Here is a 17,551-nt window from a genome sequence, read left to right as displayed (position 1 = left end):
ATAACGTATCACACTTTTATTTATACTAACTATACATAAATATCTGCTGGCACATATTTTCCTTTCCAAATTTACCAAAAACAAAACAAAACAAAAACAGTCATTATTTTCAATTGCCTAGTATAATTTTGATAGCTACTTTAATACAACCAACATGAGATGAAAGTTGCCAAGTGTTCAGATAAATCAAGTGAGGAACACAATAAAAAAAAAAGCAACTAAAGGGATAGAATTTTCTACTTCAGCTATCTCCAACACTAAGATTATGTAGATGAATGGCTCACTGTCTTCCTCTTTATTCTGTTATAAGTATAAGCATTCTAGTTTCTCAGTCTACAGTCTCAGGTTTCTATGTATGATTTTTCTATAATAGAAAGATACCTAAAAGCAAATAAAATAAACAAATAAAAACAAGCTGAAAAACAAAATTTAACAACTAAAGAAAACATCCGATGTCCTAAATAAACCACAACATACATTTTCCCTTGAACAGAATACCTCTGGCACACTGCACCTTTACAATGAGTCATTCTACTAAAGCTGTGTGTTTCCTACTACCAACCATGAAATACCAGATCATAAAGTTTGGAATATAGTCTGCAGAATATTTTGTTTGTCTAAAATTCAGCAAATTATACTTTAGCCTGTGCTGAAAATCACCATTAAACTTTTTCTTTAGACAAGCTAGGAATGTATCACTATAAGTGATGTCATATAAATCGGGATCTTTCTAACAGTCAAAAGAAGAAAAGGCTGAGACCTAGCCCTGCATCTTTCTTGCTTTAATTTCTGAAGCTTTTCAACTTACCTTCCTCCAAAACATGCAATAACATTTAACACTGGCATTTAATATGCTTAGTGACAAAAAAAAAAGGAATTCAATTTCAACAAAATTAAGGCATTTGAATTAAGTTAACTTTATCAATTTAAAAAATTAAAATTTATCCAGATTGGAACTATCCTTAAGGCTACAGATAACTGGCCTCTTGTCACAGAAATGATGTTTTTAATCTGTAATCACATTATTAATAGACATTTTGTGATTCAGTAATGTTAGAGATCTATAAAATTTAGAAAAAATATAGTTGAGAGTAATTACTTTTAAAATGTCATTCTACTATATTATGTGAAGATAATATTAATAATGCAAAAAAAACCCCTACTTTCTAAAATAGAGACTAGAACATGAAATTCAATTAAAGCCACAAAAGAACCAAATGCAGGGAGGAAAGTGGGAGAAAATAAGAACTTTGAAAATCTAGTTATCCATAGTTATTCACGGAGTTCCTACTGTGTGTTAGGCTCTAATGATTTAAAGATGAATAAGATGCTCCTGGAAGCTCACAGTTTGCGTGGGGAGGTAGATACCAATTATTACAATACAACATGAAAAGTATGTACAAGTTGCATGGCAGAACTGAATTCCTAATTCCTACTTCTGTAGTGGTGACATTTGAACCAGGCCTTGAAAAACCTGTACTTTCTTTCAAGGGGAGAGAGGTCATTGCAGGAAGAGAAAATCAGGTATCTGCGCCATGTGTAAAAGGGCAAAGCATGTTTAGACTGTGAGCCTGGAGTTTAGGAAAAATAAGGAAAAAACAACGGTAACAAAAAGTAGGCTCAGGCCAGATTTTGAAGTTTTATACATACAACTTTTAAAAAAATTAACCTCTTAGCTGGGAAGGAAAACTCTAGGCTAGTACTTTGAGGTTGAATTAGTGTTGCTAAATTGTTTAACCCATGGCTCCCTGGAAAATGCTTTCTCATCCCATCTTCTATTCATTTTCACTGTCTAGCTAAGAAGCTCTGAGAAAGGCAGAATATAACATGAGGCACACTAACTGTGTTCTAAATCCTAGCCCACTCACTGACTAGTGGTGAATCCTTAGGCAATTTACTTAACCTCTCAAGTCTCATCTTTAAAATGTAAATAATACAGTAATTCACTCAATCTAAAACCATTGATTGTAAGACACATCATCATTTTATGTCATAGTAAGAAAAAATGTTACCAATTAAACTTTGACATGCAATCAAAGTTTTAAAGACTCATCCTGATTACAGAGATGTTAAAAATGGGGGGTGAGGGATGAAATATGCTAATTGTATCTACCTCACAGAAAGGCTGTACAGACAAAATGAATTAAAACATGTAAAACCCTTAGTAGAACAATTCCTGGCATATAGTAAGTGTTCAGTGTTGGCACACAGTATCTACCAAGCTTTACTTTCTGTGGTGTATAATTTTTTCTTTTACTTTCCATAGTTTGTAAAGAAAGAGATACTGAGTATGTATATTCAAACTACATTCACTTTAACCTGCCTGAAACAGACCCATACCCACACATCCTAAACCTCTTCATCTAATATAAGGCCCTTTGTTATTCTAAAGATTTATGATGTGATTCAAATGTATGGTTATCCTCGTGTGAAGAGCATTGCACCTGACTCAGTTTGACACTGCCAACGCATGAGGATGGCTAAAATGTTCCTGTTAAGACATTTATTTTTCCTAGTCTTTGGCTCAAGTTCTTGACATTCAGTCTGGGCAAGTATAAACACCAGGTGTACTGCTTCACACTTAAGGCACTGAAGCACCTATGGAAACTGATGACTGGCTTCTGGAGGAGGCTTTACAAACAATCCCAGATTGCCACGCTGACTCATAAGGTCCCATCTGACATTCTATTCTCCCTGCTGATGACACATCTTGATAAGATGAAATATATACTCTAAACATAAAAATTAGTATTCCAAGCTTATCAAAAGAGAAAAAGTACAATCAAGAAAAGGAGGGGGGCTTAGATGTTAACTTTTAGGACAGTAGTACTACAGTTATAAAATTTGTCTCTACTACTATCACATACACAAAATTGAGTAAGGTTACTGTCATACCAAATTCACATAAAATGATTAATAGTAGTTAAAAGAAATATTTCCTCAAAATTACCACAAATCAATGCATCAATATCGCTACTTTTATTTTGCACTTCAAAGAAAATGCTGGACTTCTAGCACAGTGATTGCAGATGAACCAAGGCCCTGCTATGTCACAGGGCTGTGATCTGGAGGTGCCTGGAGGAGGGAGGCCAAAAGAATATACTCTTTTTGTATCAATTTTGTATATTTAATCTGAAGAGCTGTTCATCCAGTATGGTACTAGGGTATAAGATTTTTAATCCTCAGGAGTTGGAGGAAATAAAGCAGCATAATTGATCAAAATGTCCTATACTTTGAAAGATCTCTCAGGATGAGAAGGCAGCTCAGATTCCAGGACCAGGTTTACTGGATATTTTGCCAAAGTGGGTGTGAAGTTAAATGGGCACAGCGTTAATGTGCACCTGTCCATTACACATTACATCTTGACTAATTAATCTCACAGTCACCAAGATCTGTCCAGATAATGGCTTTGATAGTATTAAGAGCCAAAAAATAAAAGATCCTATCATTATTAATCTCCCTCCTCCTGCCAGACATTTTTACAGAGGGAAAAAAAATCAATCAACAAGGACAAGTAAATATCCCATGATTACTGAAAGATAATTCGTTCTGAAATAAGAAGGTCGTATTTCCTTTTTCCTTTACACCAATTTCAAAACTCATAGCTAAGGGCCTGCTTCAAAGAGTTTACAACTTGATTTCACCACCGACCTTTACTCCTGTCAACCCATAACTTCTTTTCAAAAATCTGCCCCAGTGCCTTTACTTTGTAAAAAGTGTGCAACCCGAACCCTTTAAATGTTTCTGAATCACAAAGGCTGGGTGGCACCTCCTCCATTGGCCACAGGCATCTTTTGCCAGCTGTCGCCCTTTTGGCAAAGGAAAATGGGGCGGCCCCTGCCGCTGTCCAACAGCCTAGCCCTGCTGTTACAGGGCAGAGGCCGGATTAAACAAAGGCTAAAGATTCGGACCCTTAGAAGCAGGATCTGCGACCCCACTCCTAGCAGAGGTGCCCCTTGCAGGGCGACCTTCGCCTTCACGCGCCGGGGGCTGCCCCCGAGGGCTGTCCGACCTCCTGCACTAGAGCCCCAGGTCTGGAGCGTCTCCCCGAGCCCAGATCGCGCAGGAGCCAGACCCCGGCAGCCCCCTGGGCCAGGCCCGAGGTTGGCACCTCCGACCTCAGCTCAGGCTGGCGCGGGGGGGGCCCAGAACCACTGGCCCTTGTCCTGTGGCAGCCCGCAACTGGGGTCCGCTTTGTTGGCCTGGGGCACCAGCCCGCTGCTGGGGGCACGTGGGGGCACCGCCTCCCCCGCCGGCCGGGAGGGAGGCCGCGTGGGCGTGGGCGTGTGTTGGGCGAGAGGGGCGGCCTCCAGCCTCCGCGTCGCCGCCTCCCCCCGGCTGGCCCGGGCAGGGGGGAGGGCCCGCTCACCTCGGTAGCGGCGGGAGGCGAGGTGGCACGCTGCAAGCAGCAGCACGGCCACCAGCGCTAGCACCTTGGCGCTCCTCACGCTGAAGTAGTGGTTGATCTCCCGCTTGCCCATGTTGTAGGCCAGAGCCGCCATCTTGGTTCCTCCATGACAACAGTGCGCGGCGGAGCGGGGAAGGGGCGCCGCACAGGGGCAGCACTGGGGCTGCCGCCGCTGCAGCCAGGCGAGGAGCCGCCGCCAGCCCCCGCGGCCGCCACCCGCGCCTCCCGAAGGGCACCCTGACCCTACGGCCGCGGAGCCCCCGGCCTCCGCCTGCCCCTCCTCGGCCGGGGCCGACTCGGCGGCCTCCCCCCAGCCCCGCCGCCGCTGCTCCGCCGTGCCGGTTCCCCAGGCGCCCTGGACGCCTGTCTCCTCCCCTTCCTCCTCCTCTTTAGCCTCCTGCCTTAATAGCGGCTGCGCCTGCGAGGGGGGTCCGGATGCCCAGTGCTCCGGGGTCACGGGCCCCAGCCAGCCCTCTGGGGTCACCGGGTCACGGGTGCCGGCGGGCGGTGGCGGCGGCGGCGGCGGCGGCGGCGGCAGAGACATGGGAGTGTAGGGAGAGGGGACCAGGGATTCCAGCCTGGCCGGGACGCGAGCCCTAGGGCTGTCTCCTGGTTTACTAGCCGCTACCTGAGCCCAGGTTGGGATAATAGAACTACAGTTCCGGGAGAAAAGTACACATTGCCCCACTCCCGCCTTCCCCAACACTCCCTTTACTGAGCCTTCTGCTCCTTGAACCCGCCCAGCGGGATGCTAAGGCCACCCCAGCGTCACCGGGTTTATTGTCAGGCCAGCCGTGACCCGTCAGGTCAATCTGGCTGCTCCCAGGTGCTGGCCAGCTGTTGAGATTGCTGGTAGTCTCAGCACCCAACCAACGAACGAAACCAGTCTTGACACTTAACCCAATGCTTGGTCCGTTTCTCTTGAAACTTTTTTTCTTTTAATGTTTTCGGTTTGCCCAGTTCCGATGTGCGAAGGTACACCAAAGTACGGAATGGAAGGGACAGAAAGAACCTAAATTAGTGTAGGTGTTGGTGAGAAAAGAACCTGACCGATTTGCATTTACACGAAGATTGGTTAGGTGAATGCACTGAAAAATTTTTAGAAGTGTGCTTATGACAATCATGCCTGCTATTAAAGTTGGTTAATGTTTTGTGATTATCAATAAAGTGAGTACTCTTTTTCCTTATTCCTTAGAAAAGCACCTGTTATTCCTACTCAGTTTTTTTTTTTTTTTTTTTTTAGTCTTTCTTATGCTACCTTCCAGATGGGCATAGTTATTTACATATTTACTTTGCTTGCCATTCTACTTGCCTTGCCTCGTTTAGAATGAATCATTGGTTAGTTGGGGTGTGGTCAAGTATTCTTTCCCATTTAGCCATTCCTGAACTTGTGCTTATAAGCCCCTCTTAAAATTATAGAATGTTAGATATGAAGGGGCTGTAGAGATCTTCTCTAGTCATTCCCATTCTTTTCATCCAAGGGACTCTTTATTATGTTTTCATCCATGGACCTCATATCTTGAAAGATTTTGTCACTTAAATGAAATCACATATATCACTGTCATGGATGTAATGCTAATAAGCAATAAAGTTAAATAAGTGTACAAACACTTAGGCACTGTTCCCTGCAAATGGTCGTTTAATTTTGGCTGTCATTCTGATCCAAGGTTGATCACATGCTGGAAGAATTAAATCAGATATTGTAAAAACCAGATAAATAACTTCACTAACAATATATGGTCCGCTAATCACATCCTAGACATTGCTGTGATGTCATCAAGAGCAAATTAGAATTTCTGATCAGCATTCAATAACCAGTGTTAGCCCACAGAGTTGATTTAATGCCTGCCAAAAGTAAAGAAACTTGACATTTTATTTAATTGCAATTTCCAGAAGGCTTTCTGAAATACTGTAAATAGCTTGCAAACCTCTTTTTTCCCCTCTAGTTTAAAGCTAATCCCTCTACTTCTACTCTGAATCTCTTCCTGTCCCCCTTCTTGAGAGCGTTGATGGCTCCAACAGTGATTAGGTAATGCCGCCCACCTAATTCCTTTCTGTGTCCTCCAACTCTTCCTCTCTCCTGGCTGTTTGCTTTCCACCAATAAGTTTCTCTTTTTAATGAAAAACATCCATAAACTCTATGTTCCTGTGTGTTTACATCTTTGTCTCTTTCCTCCTCTGACAAGCAACCAGAAATAGTGGTGACTTGCTGTCTTCACTTGCTCAATTACCATTCTCTCCTCAGCACATTGCATTGTTCTTCATCAAGGCTGTGTAGAATGACCTCTTGTTAAATCCAAGGGACACTTTATATTCCTTATCTTCCTGAACCATTTTGTGGTATCTTACACTGTCGACCATTCTTCCTTATTTGGTATTCATCCATCAAGTTTTCCTTCATTTCTCTCTAGACGCTCTCTTGGTCCTTTCTTTAAATAATGGTATTAACCAAAGGTCTGTTGTCAGCCCACTTCTGGCTGTTTTTAAGTGATCTTAGAATCACTTAGAGATCAATTAGTGGTCCCATCACTCCCATGGGATCAATTATTTTCTATACACACACACACACACACACACACACACACACACACACCTGATTATATCAGTCCATATTTACCTCCACATTGTAGAACCATTTGCCTACTGGATCTTTCTACTAGGATATCCTTCATGTACCTAATACTTACCATTTCCAAAACAAACTCATCACCTTCCCTCCTTTCCTTCATCTACTTTTGACCTTTATGCCTCATCTTTTTACTGTAAGTCCAGTTATCCAAGCAAGTGTTTGAGTTACCCTTGCTCCACTCTAAATAACTCTCAAACATGTTGCCCCCTCTCTATCCAATTGCTGTTACCTTGGTTAAGGCATAATTTCTTGCCTGCATTTCTTATTCATCATCTTCCTCAGGTCATTCAAAAATCCAGTCCTACTGCCATTCTGTCGTACCTCTTATCAGAAGGAATTTTCTTAAACTTGAATGTGGGTTATAATTTTCTCATAAAAACTAGTCAGTGGCTCCATGTTTACTTGCCTACCCCTAAGCTATCCAGAATATTCACAAATGCTTAACAGGTTACCTCACCTCCTAATATCCAAATTAAGAGAGAGAGAGAGAGAGAGAGAGAGAGAAACCATCTGATAGAAACTCTTTGAATCACTGCATTACTTTAAAACAAAAAACCACACTTTATCCCTTCCCTTCTGACTCAAAGAAAAATTCTTCCTCCACTTTCCCAAAGCTGTCGCTTTTCATCTGTGTTCACGATTGTATCAATATCATTTCATTTGAGAATCTGGTCTCGTAAGTTTCCCTTCCTTATTTCTAATTTCTACCTTGAATTTATCCCTCTTCACTGTTTGCCAAATGCATCCTTTCTTAAAGTACGTTTTTAATACACCACACCATCTCTCTTCTTCCTTCGCAGTCGAACTTCTTGAAGGAACAGTATATGAATAATGTTCTCAGTTCTTTTTTTTTTTTGACTACTTATTATTTATTTATTTATTTATTTATTTATTTTCTGAGACAGGGTCTCACTCTGTTGTCCGGGCCAGAGTGCCGTGGCTTCAGCCTTGCTCACAGCAACCTCAAACTCCTGGGCTCAAGCGATCCTACTGCCTCAGCCTCCCGAGTAGCTGGGACTACAGGCATGCGCCACCATGCCCGGCTAATTTTTTCTATATATATATATTTTTAGTTGTCCAGATAATTTCTTTCTATTTTTGGTAGAGACGGGGTCTCGCTCTTGCTCAGGCTGGTCTTGAACTTCTGAGCTCAAGCGATCCTCCTGCCTCGGCCTCCCAAAGTGCTAGGATTGCAGGCATGAGCCACCGCTGCCCGGCCCTTATTGGTTCTTTAAACGTTTGAAAACTGACTTCTGTTTCTACTACTTTACTTAAACCACTCTTTCTAATGTCAACCACATCCTAAATTACCAAATTCAATGTCTTTATCTAAGCTTTATCTTTCTTGACTGTATAGCATTGTTAAAATATTTGCTTTCTTCAAATCTTCTCTTTTGACTTTCATTAAACTACATCCTTCTGGCTCTCCTCTGACCTTTCCCATGCATTTCCAAGAAGATTCCTCTTGCATTTTCAAACCCCTTTTATGAAAGCGCTTTCAAGTTTCTCTTGTTTATCTGTTTCTCTTCTTAGGAAACCTAAATTACAAGTTGGCTTCAACTATCACTCCTGATCCACGCACGTAACCTGGATTCCTCTCATGCACTCCAGACCTTTTTCACATACCTCAGGGACAGCATCAATGCTCTTAGTACCTCAGACTCAATGTGTTGGAAACAAGTTTTATTTTCTTTCCAAAACCATTCATTTTGTTATGTTTAGTTCATTGGCACCACTATCTTTCAAATCATTCCAGCTAATCTTTGACTCATCTTCTTTCTCCTCTACCTTATCTAAAGTATAGGTTTTCAAAGGAGGAAGGTATTCACAAGACAAGATGCTGGATAGTTAGAACAAAGTACTAAAACTTCTATTTATAGTTAATTCCTAACTACAATAAAATAAGGCTTTATTGATATTTAATATAAGGACTACCTTTAGTACACTACCTTGGTCTATATGTACAGTCATGTCAAGTACACTTGGAGGGGAATCCTAAGGGGACAGAGGGAATTCATACTTGTGGAGAGATTGACAATGGCTCACTTATTTGTTCACTTTCAGCAAATTGTGCTTACAAGCCCATCAAATGAAGTAACAAATTATATTATCTACTTTCACTTAAATTCACAAAATGGAAAGGGACTTTAAAAATTCCTGTGAGGGAGCAGTGAATTGAAGATAATTCTAACTATACAAATACTAACAAACAAGAAGAATATATGGAATGGAATCTTCTACTCCTAATATAAGCTCTTTATCAGTTATATGGTAAAAAGTGCATGTATGTGTATATATCATACATATGACATATATAAGATGACCACTTACATCTGCAAGAAATCAGCAAAAAAATAAGAAATTGTCAAGACTGCTTGAAATAAGAATTTACAACCACTCATTGTTAATGATGGATCTTGCTGCATGTACAGTGCTTTGAAATGAGAGTTACTGCTGATATAAAGCCGTCACAATTAGCAAGACATTTAGAAATTAAGCACCCAAAACATGAATTAAATCTCTACTCTTTGAGAACAAAAAGTTTGTGAGCGTGTGTGAATGCTTCAAATTACATGTCTGATATTAGCACATAATTTATAACTAAATAAATATGCATAAGTCAGAGGAGTACAGGCTCAAATTTTTAACCAATATGAGTGCACAGGCAAAAAGTTGGCTGTGATTCATTTATCTAATGAATCACCATATCCTTTACACTCCACCTTCCCCAAATCTTTTTCTTTCTCCCCAGAATGTTCTGGTTTAGGTTCCAACCTGACCACTGTAACAGGCTTCTACTGGCCTCTAATTTCTCGCTTTTTCAATCTCTTTTTTTCCCAATTGCTGCTAGAATTATGTGTCTAAGTCTTATATTTGATCTTGTCACTTCCCTGCTTAAAAACTTCGGTGGTTCTTTACTGAAACAAAATAAATAACCAATCTCTCAACATGTTTAAGATTATGATTTGGCCTAAATCTCCCTTTTCTCTCTTAGTTCTCATTTCATCTAACCATGCTGAACTACAAGCCAGGAACATTATATATCTGTGGCTTTTCTCTTACCATTCCCTTAGCTTGAACTATTTCCCGCCCACATCTCTTATTCTACGTATTTAAAAAACCGACTGCCACGTGAGTTGTGTTTAACTCAGGCTAGTTTTGAGCCCGGAGCCTCGTGAAGCAAAACCTTGCAGCTGGTTCGTGAAAATTTCGCTTGTTGATGTTCTCATTGTTACAATTAATATTGACAATTTAATTCTAAAAATCTGGATTGCATTGCATATAACTCACACACAGAAAACAATAAAAAATAACAAATGAGAAATGATTGTTTCGTTTTAATAAAACACCGTGGCCCCAGGGAAGAATTTTTTTTTTCTAGTGTGGCAGTCAATGTGTGAAAATCATTCTCATTCTCCTTTAAAGACCTGCTGCATTTTGCCTATCCCATGAACTTGTACCCGTAGATCCTTATGGGAATACAAATCGTTTCCTCTTCTGATTTCTGATAGCACCTTTTTTCTATCCATGCCTATGTATGCATTCATCACAGGCACCATCCAATCAATCAATCAGGACAGATAGCTTCCTTACTTGTGCATATTGTGCGTAATTGGGAAATTACCAGTTTTGTCCTTTGAGCTACTACACCTTATAAACTATTTAGTTATTTTGTTTATTTTCCTCTTCCTCATTTTCTTCCTTCCAAATATTATGCATTGGGGCACAGGGACTTAGTCCTTTTTATAATATTTGTAGGGAAAACTTGTGAGAGACATAGAAATGAACAAAAATATTATGATTGTGTTCAGTGGAAAACTGGGCATTGTTCAGATTATCTAATTCTATGGGGCTTTTGTACATTTTATTGCCTTAATAGCAATGTAAAATAACTATATTACATAATTATACTATATTATCTAATACAGTAATGCAAATGATTCTTACTCATAGAGATACAAATTGTATCTTATTTGGGAGTCAGTTGATTATTTCCTTGTGGATATTTAACAGATTTGAAGTTTTACATCTATTAAGCAAATTTATTTCACCATTTCTGCTGACCCATGTATGTGTGGTTCTTCAAATTTTCCTTTGAACTAGTTGTAACATCTTACTGGTTTCCTCATTAATTAATGAGCTAAATAAAAGTTTTGATACATATTCATTTTATATCTGTATGAAAATCATGATTATATCTTTTTTAAAAATGATCTTTTAATACATGGATATGCCTTGAATTTAGTAAATATTAATTTTCTTAAATTCAGGTTAAAGATTATTTAATGAAGAATACTGGAGAAAATTGAGATACCTTTCTTCTTAGAATTTTTAAGAGACCATATGGTACAGAAATATTTTCCAAACTCAATTTTCACTTGTCTAGACAAGGAAACAATTTCTTCTAAAAGACTGAAAAGTACTTATTTTTATCACAATGAATTTGAACATTAACCTTGGAATCCTTTGATCAAGTCAAGTGTGCCCCAAACCAAAACAAACAAAAACCAAATATCCAATTGGTATTTACTCAATTATTTAAAAGATGATACAAAGGGATAAACATAAATTCTAAAGTATTATTCAATTATTTTATGTGAAAACATAAATTTTTAATCTGGAAGTTTGCACCTTGAAAAAAAATGATACAGAAATCTTCTCAATAATCACTTGGAAGTTGTATATAGTTTACAAAGTAAAAGTTTCGTACATGATATAATAGTCTTCATTATAAGGAACACATTCCAAATTCACTCTGTATTCACACACGTCTTATTTGTCTTCATATTGGAAGCAAGCACTTGAGGTCTCTGGTCCTTTCTGTCTAAATTGTCTTCTTATCCCAAGTGTATTTTGTTTTTCCCACCTTTTAGCTTCTCTTCTATCTTGTTTCCTTCAGCTACCAATTGTAGTATTTACCAAATATTCTTACTTCTGAGAAAATTCTTCACTCCCTATGCTGCCGGCCTGATTTGTTTTAATGGCTTGGGCAAAGGTGGAAACAGAGGAGATGAGAGAAAAGTGGACAGATTGGAGACATATTTTAAAGAAGTCAAATTGACAGAATTGCTGATGGATTTATTGCACGAGAGAGAGAATCAAGGATGACTTCTGCTTCTGGCTTGAGCAACTAGTGGCTTCAGGGACCACTAACCAACATGGAAAAGACTGGAGTAGAAACAAGATTATCACAATATTTCTTCAGTTTATTCTTGCTTAAAGTATATTTAAGGTTAAAACCTAGAAAATGCAATACCTATTAAATTGTCCTGTATAAAACTCAGCCCTATCCCACCACCCCTAATACTCTTTTCCCCCAAACAAAAATACAAAAAGCGTATTCACCACTCCATTCCAAAGTTGCTCACTTTTTTCAAGTGAAATCAACATTTTTCCACCAGTGAGTTCAAAAAAAATTGGGAGACAGGAAAGAATAGTAACCATAACAATTATTTTGCCCTGGGTCTTCCTCAAAGGCTAAGACAAATTCTCCTGTCCTAGAACGGTTGGTTTAAATTAGCTGGAAATCCACAGTTCACTGCTTTTTGAAAGGTCTCATGTCCCTTAGGGCCCGGGAATACGAATATCTCCCATTGTTTCAAAAGTGTTAACTTGATCAGATCAGAGTGGGGCAATCTGAAGGGGAAAAGAAAATTCTAAATGACCTGCCTGGTTTCACAGCCTCATGGCCCAAATAGTACTGACATTTTCATTAAACAGGTTAAGGAAAACAATAGAGGTTAATTAACTTAGTGATGTTTCAGCTGAAATGGCCCAAACTGCCCTAGGCCTCAGGTAAGTCTAATGCTGTTAGCAGCATCTAGCTCTTCCCCTTTATGCTATATCACCTTTGAACGTCTGTAAACAAATTAGGATTGCTTTTTGTGTAGGGCTGTGTAGCTTACAGGGATATGTGAAAATGTATTAGGTAATGTCTGTAAAGTACTTTAAATGATTTATTCTTTAGCCAGTTTTTCCTAAGGGATCCTTTGTCTCTCACGGCTTCTAATTGCCATCCAGCTAGATGATAAAGAGCAATCTTCAACTAAACACTTAGTGGGTTGCAAGAGATGACTCATAGATCTTTTACTCTATGAGCATAGAACATATACTCACATTTCCCATCATGAAATTCTGTCTTTCTAACTAGCATATTTTTGTGTGTGTGACATTTAGATATCATTTTCAGTTTGCAGAAGTGGCAGGTATAACTTTGTAGTCGTCAGAAAAAAAAGTTTTTACTATGGGGGTAGAATAATGTAGTAAAAATAGCGTAGGCTTTAAAAGAAGAACATTTGGGATTTGACACCTGGCTCTACCATTTACTAGCTAAATAATGTGGCAAATCATTTTACCTGTTGAACTTCAACTTTCTTTCTTGTAAAATGAGGATAATCACACCTATCACTCAAGGTTGTTTTTATGACTAAATGAGTAACGTATAGTTCTTGACACTTGGGTGATACTAAATAAAAAATTCTTTCTTTCCTCCTTCAAACTTCATTGTCACCGGTAAATTCGCAAGTAGTTGATCTTTAATCTCCTCTCTACAAATAAACACATATGTCAAAGAGATCTGAAGTTTAATTAACAGAAAACAGCCAAGTCAAATGCAGACAAGTTCTCTTAGATAATTAAATAATCCTTGGTACAGCCTGTTAAACAAAAGAAAACAAAACAAAACTACCCAGTATGACATTAAAGGTCCCACCCTTTTGCCAATATACCTTTTTGCCTTATTTCCGAGTTTTAGATAATTTTGTTTAACGGTCCCCTCTTTTGATCATAAATAACCTCTAGAGATTATTCTTGATCACACACACACACACACACACACACACACACACACACGGCTAGTTTCATTATGTTTTGACCTGATCATTTACAATGTTCAGCAAGAATTATTAACTAACCATATATGCTTCCTTGAATATTCAGTATTGAGAAACTACAGAGGCTGAGAAATTAAATTCTGTTGGGTAATTTCATTAAGGAATATAGGATTCTATAATTTAAAAGCCTCTGTTTTTTATTCTTCTATCCAAAGACGAGGAAACACAGCTCTAAAAAAATCTATCTACCAAGATTTCACTGTCATTACTTTTAGATTCTGGTGAATTGTTTTCTATCTGAAGTCTCCAAACACTCTGAGTTTCTCGGCCTACCAGTAAGTGATGTTGCTTATCACCTGTGAGGCTTTAACCATAAAACAGGTTCATTTTCTTGGGTGAAAGTGCTTTCACATTTTGCTCCTTAATGATGGGCTTTCCATATCTGATTAAATGTTATTTATTCTCAAATATAACTGCAGGTAAGACCTTGTATGATGAAGTCAAAATTAAAGACAGTAAAATTTTCTACTATGTGCAACACATTATTTTTTATAAGAATTTGATGCCTGGGAAAAGGAAGCCAGCTTCTTACTGACTGTGCAAGGGCCTTTATTTGCATGAAAGATGTGGCGACTCAGTAAAGGTATTTGGTTCTGAATTCTGAAGAGGACATTGAGAGTTTAAAGCCATTTTAAAAATGTTTCATTTGATGTTGAGAATTAGAAAGTTAGAAAAAAACTACAAAGTAAAAGAATGGGCTTCACCATATACTCATCAGAAAATAGACAATGAATACATGCCAACAGATTTCATACCAAATAACTATAATTAAATATTTCTCATCAGTTTAGTTTTATGTGTTAATTTCTTATTCTATTGTGTCTTGGGTCATCAGGCTGCTGTCAGGAAATCATCTGCTTCTATACTAAAATGAGTCTTGGAAATCCCAACTCAGTTCCCAAATGCATCTGCCAGTTGCGCAAGCAATGTTATCTTTATGCTCCAAAGCTGTTACTCATGAACGTATTAATTGAAATATCAATAATTAAAATTACCTGGCATAGTCCTTTCCATGAAATTCTGAGATTGTCCTTCTTTGTTTTTTTTTCTTCTCAGACTTAATTTTATTTTTTCAAATTATAAAAGCTGCTTATAATATTCATTAGAAGTAATTGGAAACTGTCCTGCTTTGTTGAAGACAAAAATCTTAACTCATGAGCTTTTTGGCAAGCATCAGAAGATAACAGAAATCATCTGTCAGTGAGACTAAATGATTATGGTTAATTTACGGTAGCCAATAATATCAAAATTGAAGACAGTAAAATTCTCTGTTGGGGTACAATACATAATTTTTTAATACGATTTTGATCAGTGTTTTTCCTGGGAGTAAGAACATATTACAGATAGTGAGAGCAGTGGAATTTCCAGGGCCTTCCAATTCATTCTGTAATGAGTACAATCTCAGAAATATATTTAATACATATGAGTAATATTTTATCTATAAAATTATCCCCTAATTTGACCACTCTTTTGATCAATTCTTATGATAGTGTTGAGCTAATTAAGAAAACAAAACATATCAAGAAAACAATTATTTAGGGCATCCCCCTTTTATAAGGCAAAAAACCAAATCTTCATGATTTTCCAGGGGTCTTACGGCACATTTCGAAGATAGTTTTATGGGTGAAGATGACCCTGGAACTTTTATTTTTCTGAATCTAGGATGTAATTGTGGGTTATCAGAGTACATTAGATCACCTATTACCATAAAATCAGACGTGCCTGAGAAACAATAAATTGAATACCTATTAATCAAAATGACAATACATTATTTTAAATAACAAGAAGAAACTGACACAAAAGAAAGGAGACTTAGTTCTTTCAGAAGTGAGGAACTTTAAGTTTGTGCTGTTTAATAAGCAAGGGCTTGACAAAGTCAGCACAAAACACAGAAAACTGTTTCGATGGGATACAGAATTTCTGCTGTGTAGGCAGATCACATAGAATGTAAAGGTACAAACTTTTACTACCACTTGTTAAGAGTAGGCCAAATAGTTAGAGATAAGCTGTCATTTTAGTATACAGAGAACCAAATTCCGGTTTTGCATTAATATAATAGTTAACAGTAAAGTATTTATGAGCTCCCTCTCTTATTTTTAAAATTCTCTTACAGACAAGCCCATCAAAATGGAGTGAACTTTGTCAAAATTTGAATACATTTCATTGCTGCTTTTTCAACTCATTATTTTCAGTGAGGCAAATAAATCTTTCCTGCACACTTATAACTTTCTATAACTATTCAAAATGTGTCTTATATTATTCTTTTTCACATTCTAGAAGAAGCAGATCTTTTACTTTAAGACAAAAAAAATTTCATTATCTTGCATCCATAGTCATACTTTTCTGCTACTATTGCTTTAGTATCGTCTTTGATTAGGTATGAATTCCAACTTTCAGTCAAATTAGCTAATTTCTATCTTGTAGAGAAAACTGGAAGGGAGTGTAGACGTATCTATTACACCTAGTTTAGCAAATTAACAAAACTCATGAATATACTCATATAGTCCCTGAGAGTCACACACATATATTTTTCACCTTTTTAAAGCAGCAAAGTAAACACAATTATTAACATGAACAACAGATACATCCACTATAAGAAACAAAGTGTATATATTAAAATTATGTTAGGTGATCACATTTCAGCATTATATTGCCCTTAAAAATTATCTAGGTGTTCAAAGTTATCTGCTAAATAACTTAAGAATATACCAAAGTTTTAAAGGTCTTAGTTAAGTTGACAAACTACAACTGAGAAAATCACTTACCAGTATTATAATTTAACAACTTAGACCTTTTGTAGTCACATAGCTTAATGATTTGCACTGAAAACTGAGATCCCCAATGTCACTTTAACTTAAATATTTGTTCTAAGAAATTATTGCTCAATATAAAACTATAAACCAATAAATAACTTGACTGTTTGCTTCAGGAAATTCCTGAAAAACAACTTATCTATATAGTTTGTTCATCTGACCAAGTAGCTCTCCTACAAAAAAATTCACATATCATGACTCATGTCAAGAAGCTGGCCTTCCTATGTCTCTGAATCCTAAACTCTTATGTCATGAACTGTCCTCCAGCTCAATTAGTTTCCTGTCTTGACAAACCTGCCTTAAGAAAACTTGAGCCTGGATCCCCAAGCCCTATAAATATCCTCCTCTAACCTTCCAATTTTGAGGCATTACTTGGATCTTTTGAGGCAATATTCTCCCTTACTGTAGAAGGTCTAATAAACTGAGCTTTGATTGATCAACAGAAACCATGAGTTAATAAGTGTTTGCTGCTTTACACTGAGAAGTTTGCGTAATTTCTTTATGCAGCAATAGAAAAACAATTCAACCACGTTGATGAAACTAGGGAAGAATCATGTAGCTGTTTTCAACCCAGAAGTTATCAAATAAGTCTAGTATGTAAAAGATCCACCTTTATAGTATGAGGTTGTGTTTTTATACAAATCTGCTTCTGAACTTGAGATTTCCATAAGAATTTTTTAAGCCCAGATGTTCAATTTCCTTATTTCCTGAGAAATCTGGGAATACTAGAGTATTCCCAAGCACAACTATATAAGTGCTTGTTTTTCTCTATGAATCAAATAGAGTGGTGCTATTTAGATTTGAGAGG

At 37.8% G+C, this 17,551-nt stretch overlaps 1 protein-coding gene across 1 annotated transcript in view; it reads right to left on the bottom strand.

Moving 5' to 3' along the window:
• The window catches only part of CASD1 (CAS1 domain containing 1), a 56,111-nt gene extending 51,609 nt beyond the window's left edge, over positions 1–4,502 (bottom strand). The window contains exon 1 of the mRNA XM_012647401.1: positions 4,370–4,502. Within this exon, the coding sequence (XP_012502855.1) occupies positions 4,370–4,502 (133 nt within the window). The remainder of the gene's footprint in view (positions 1–4,369) is intronic.
• Between the last annotated feature and the right edge of the window lie 13,049 nt (positions 4,503–17,551).

The sequence above is a fragment of the Propithecus coquereli genome, unplaced genomic scaffold (assembly GCF_000956105.1).
Source record: "Propithecus coquereli isolate 6110/MARCELLA unplaced genomic scaffold, Pcoq_1.0 Scaffold108, whole genome shotgun sequence".
Taxonomy (NCBI): Eukaryota; Metazoa; Chordata; class Mammalia; order Primates; family Indriidae; genus Propithecus; species Propithecus coquereli.
This window is presented reverse-complemented; position numbering and strand designations above follow the sequence as displayed.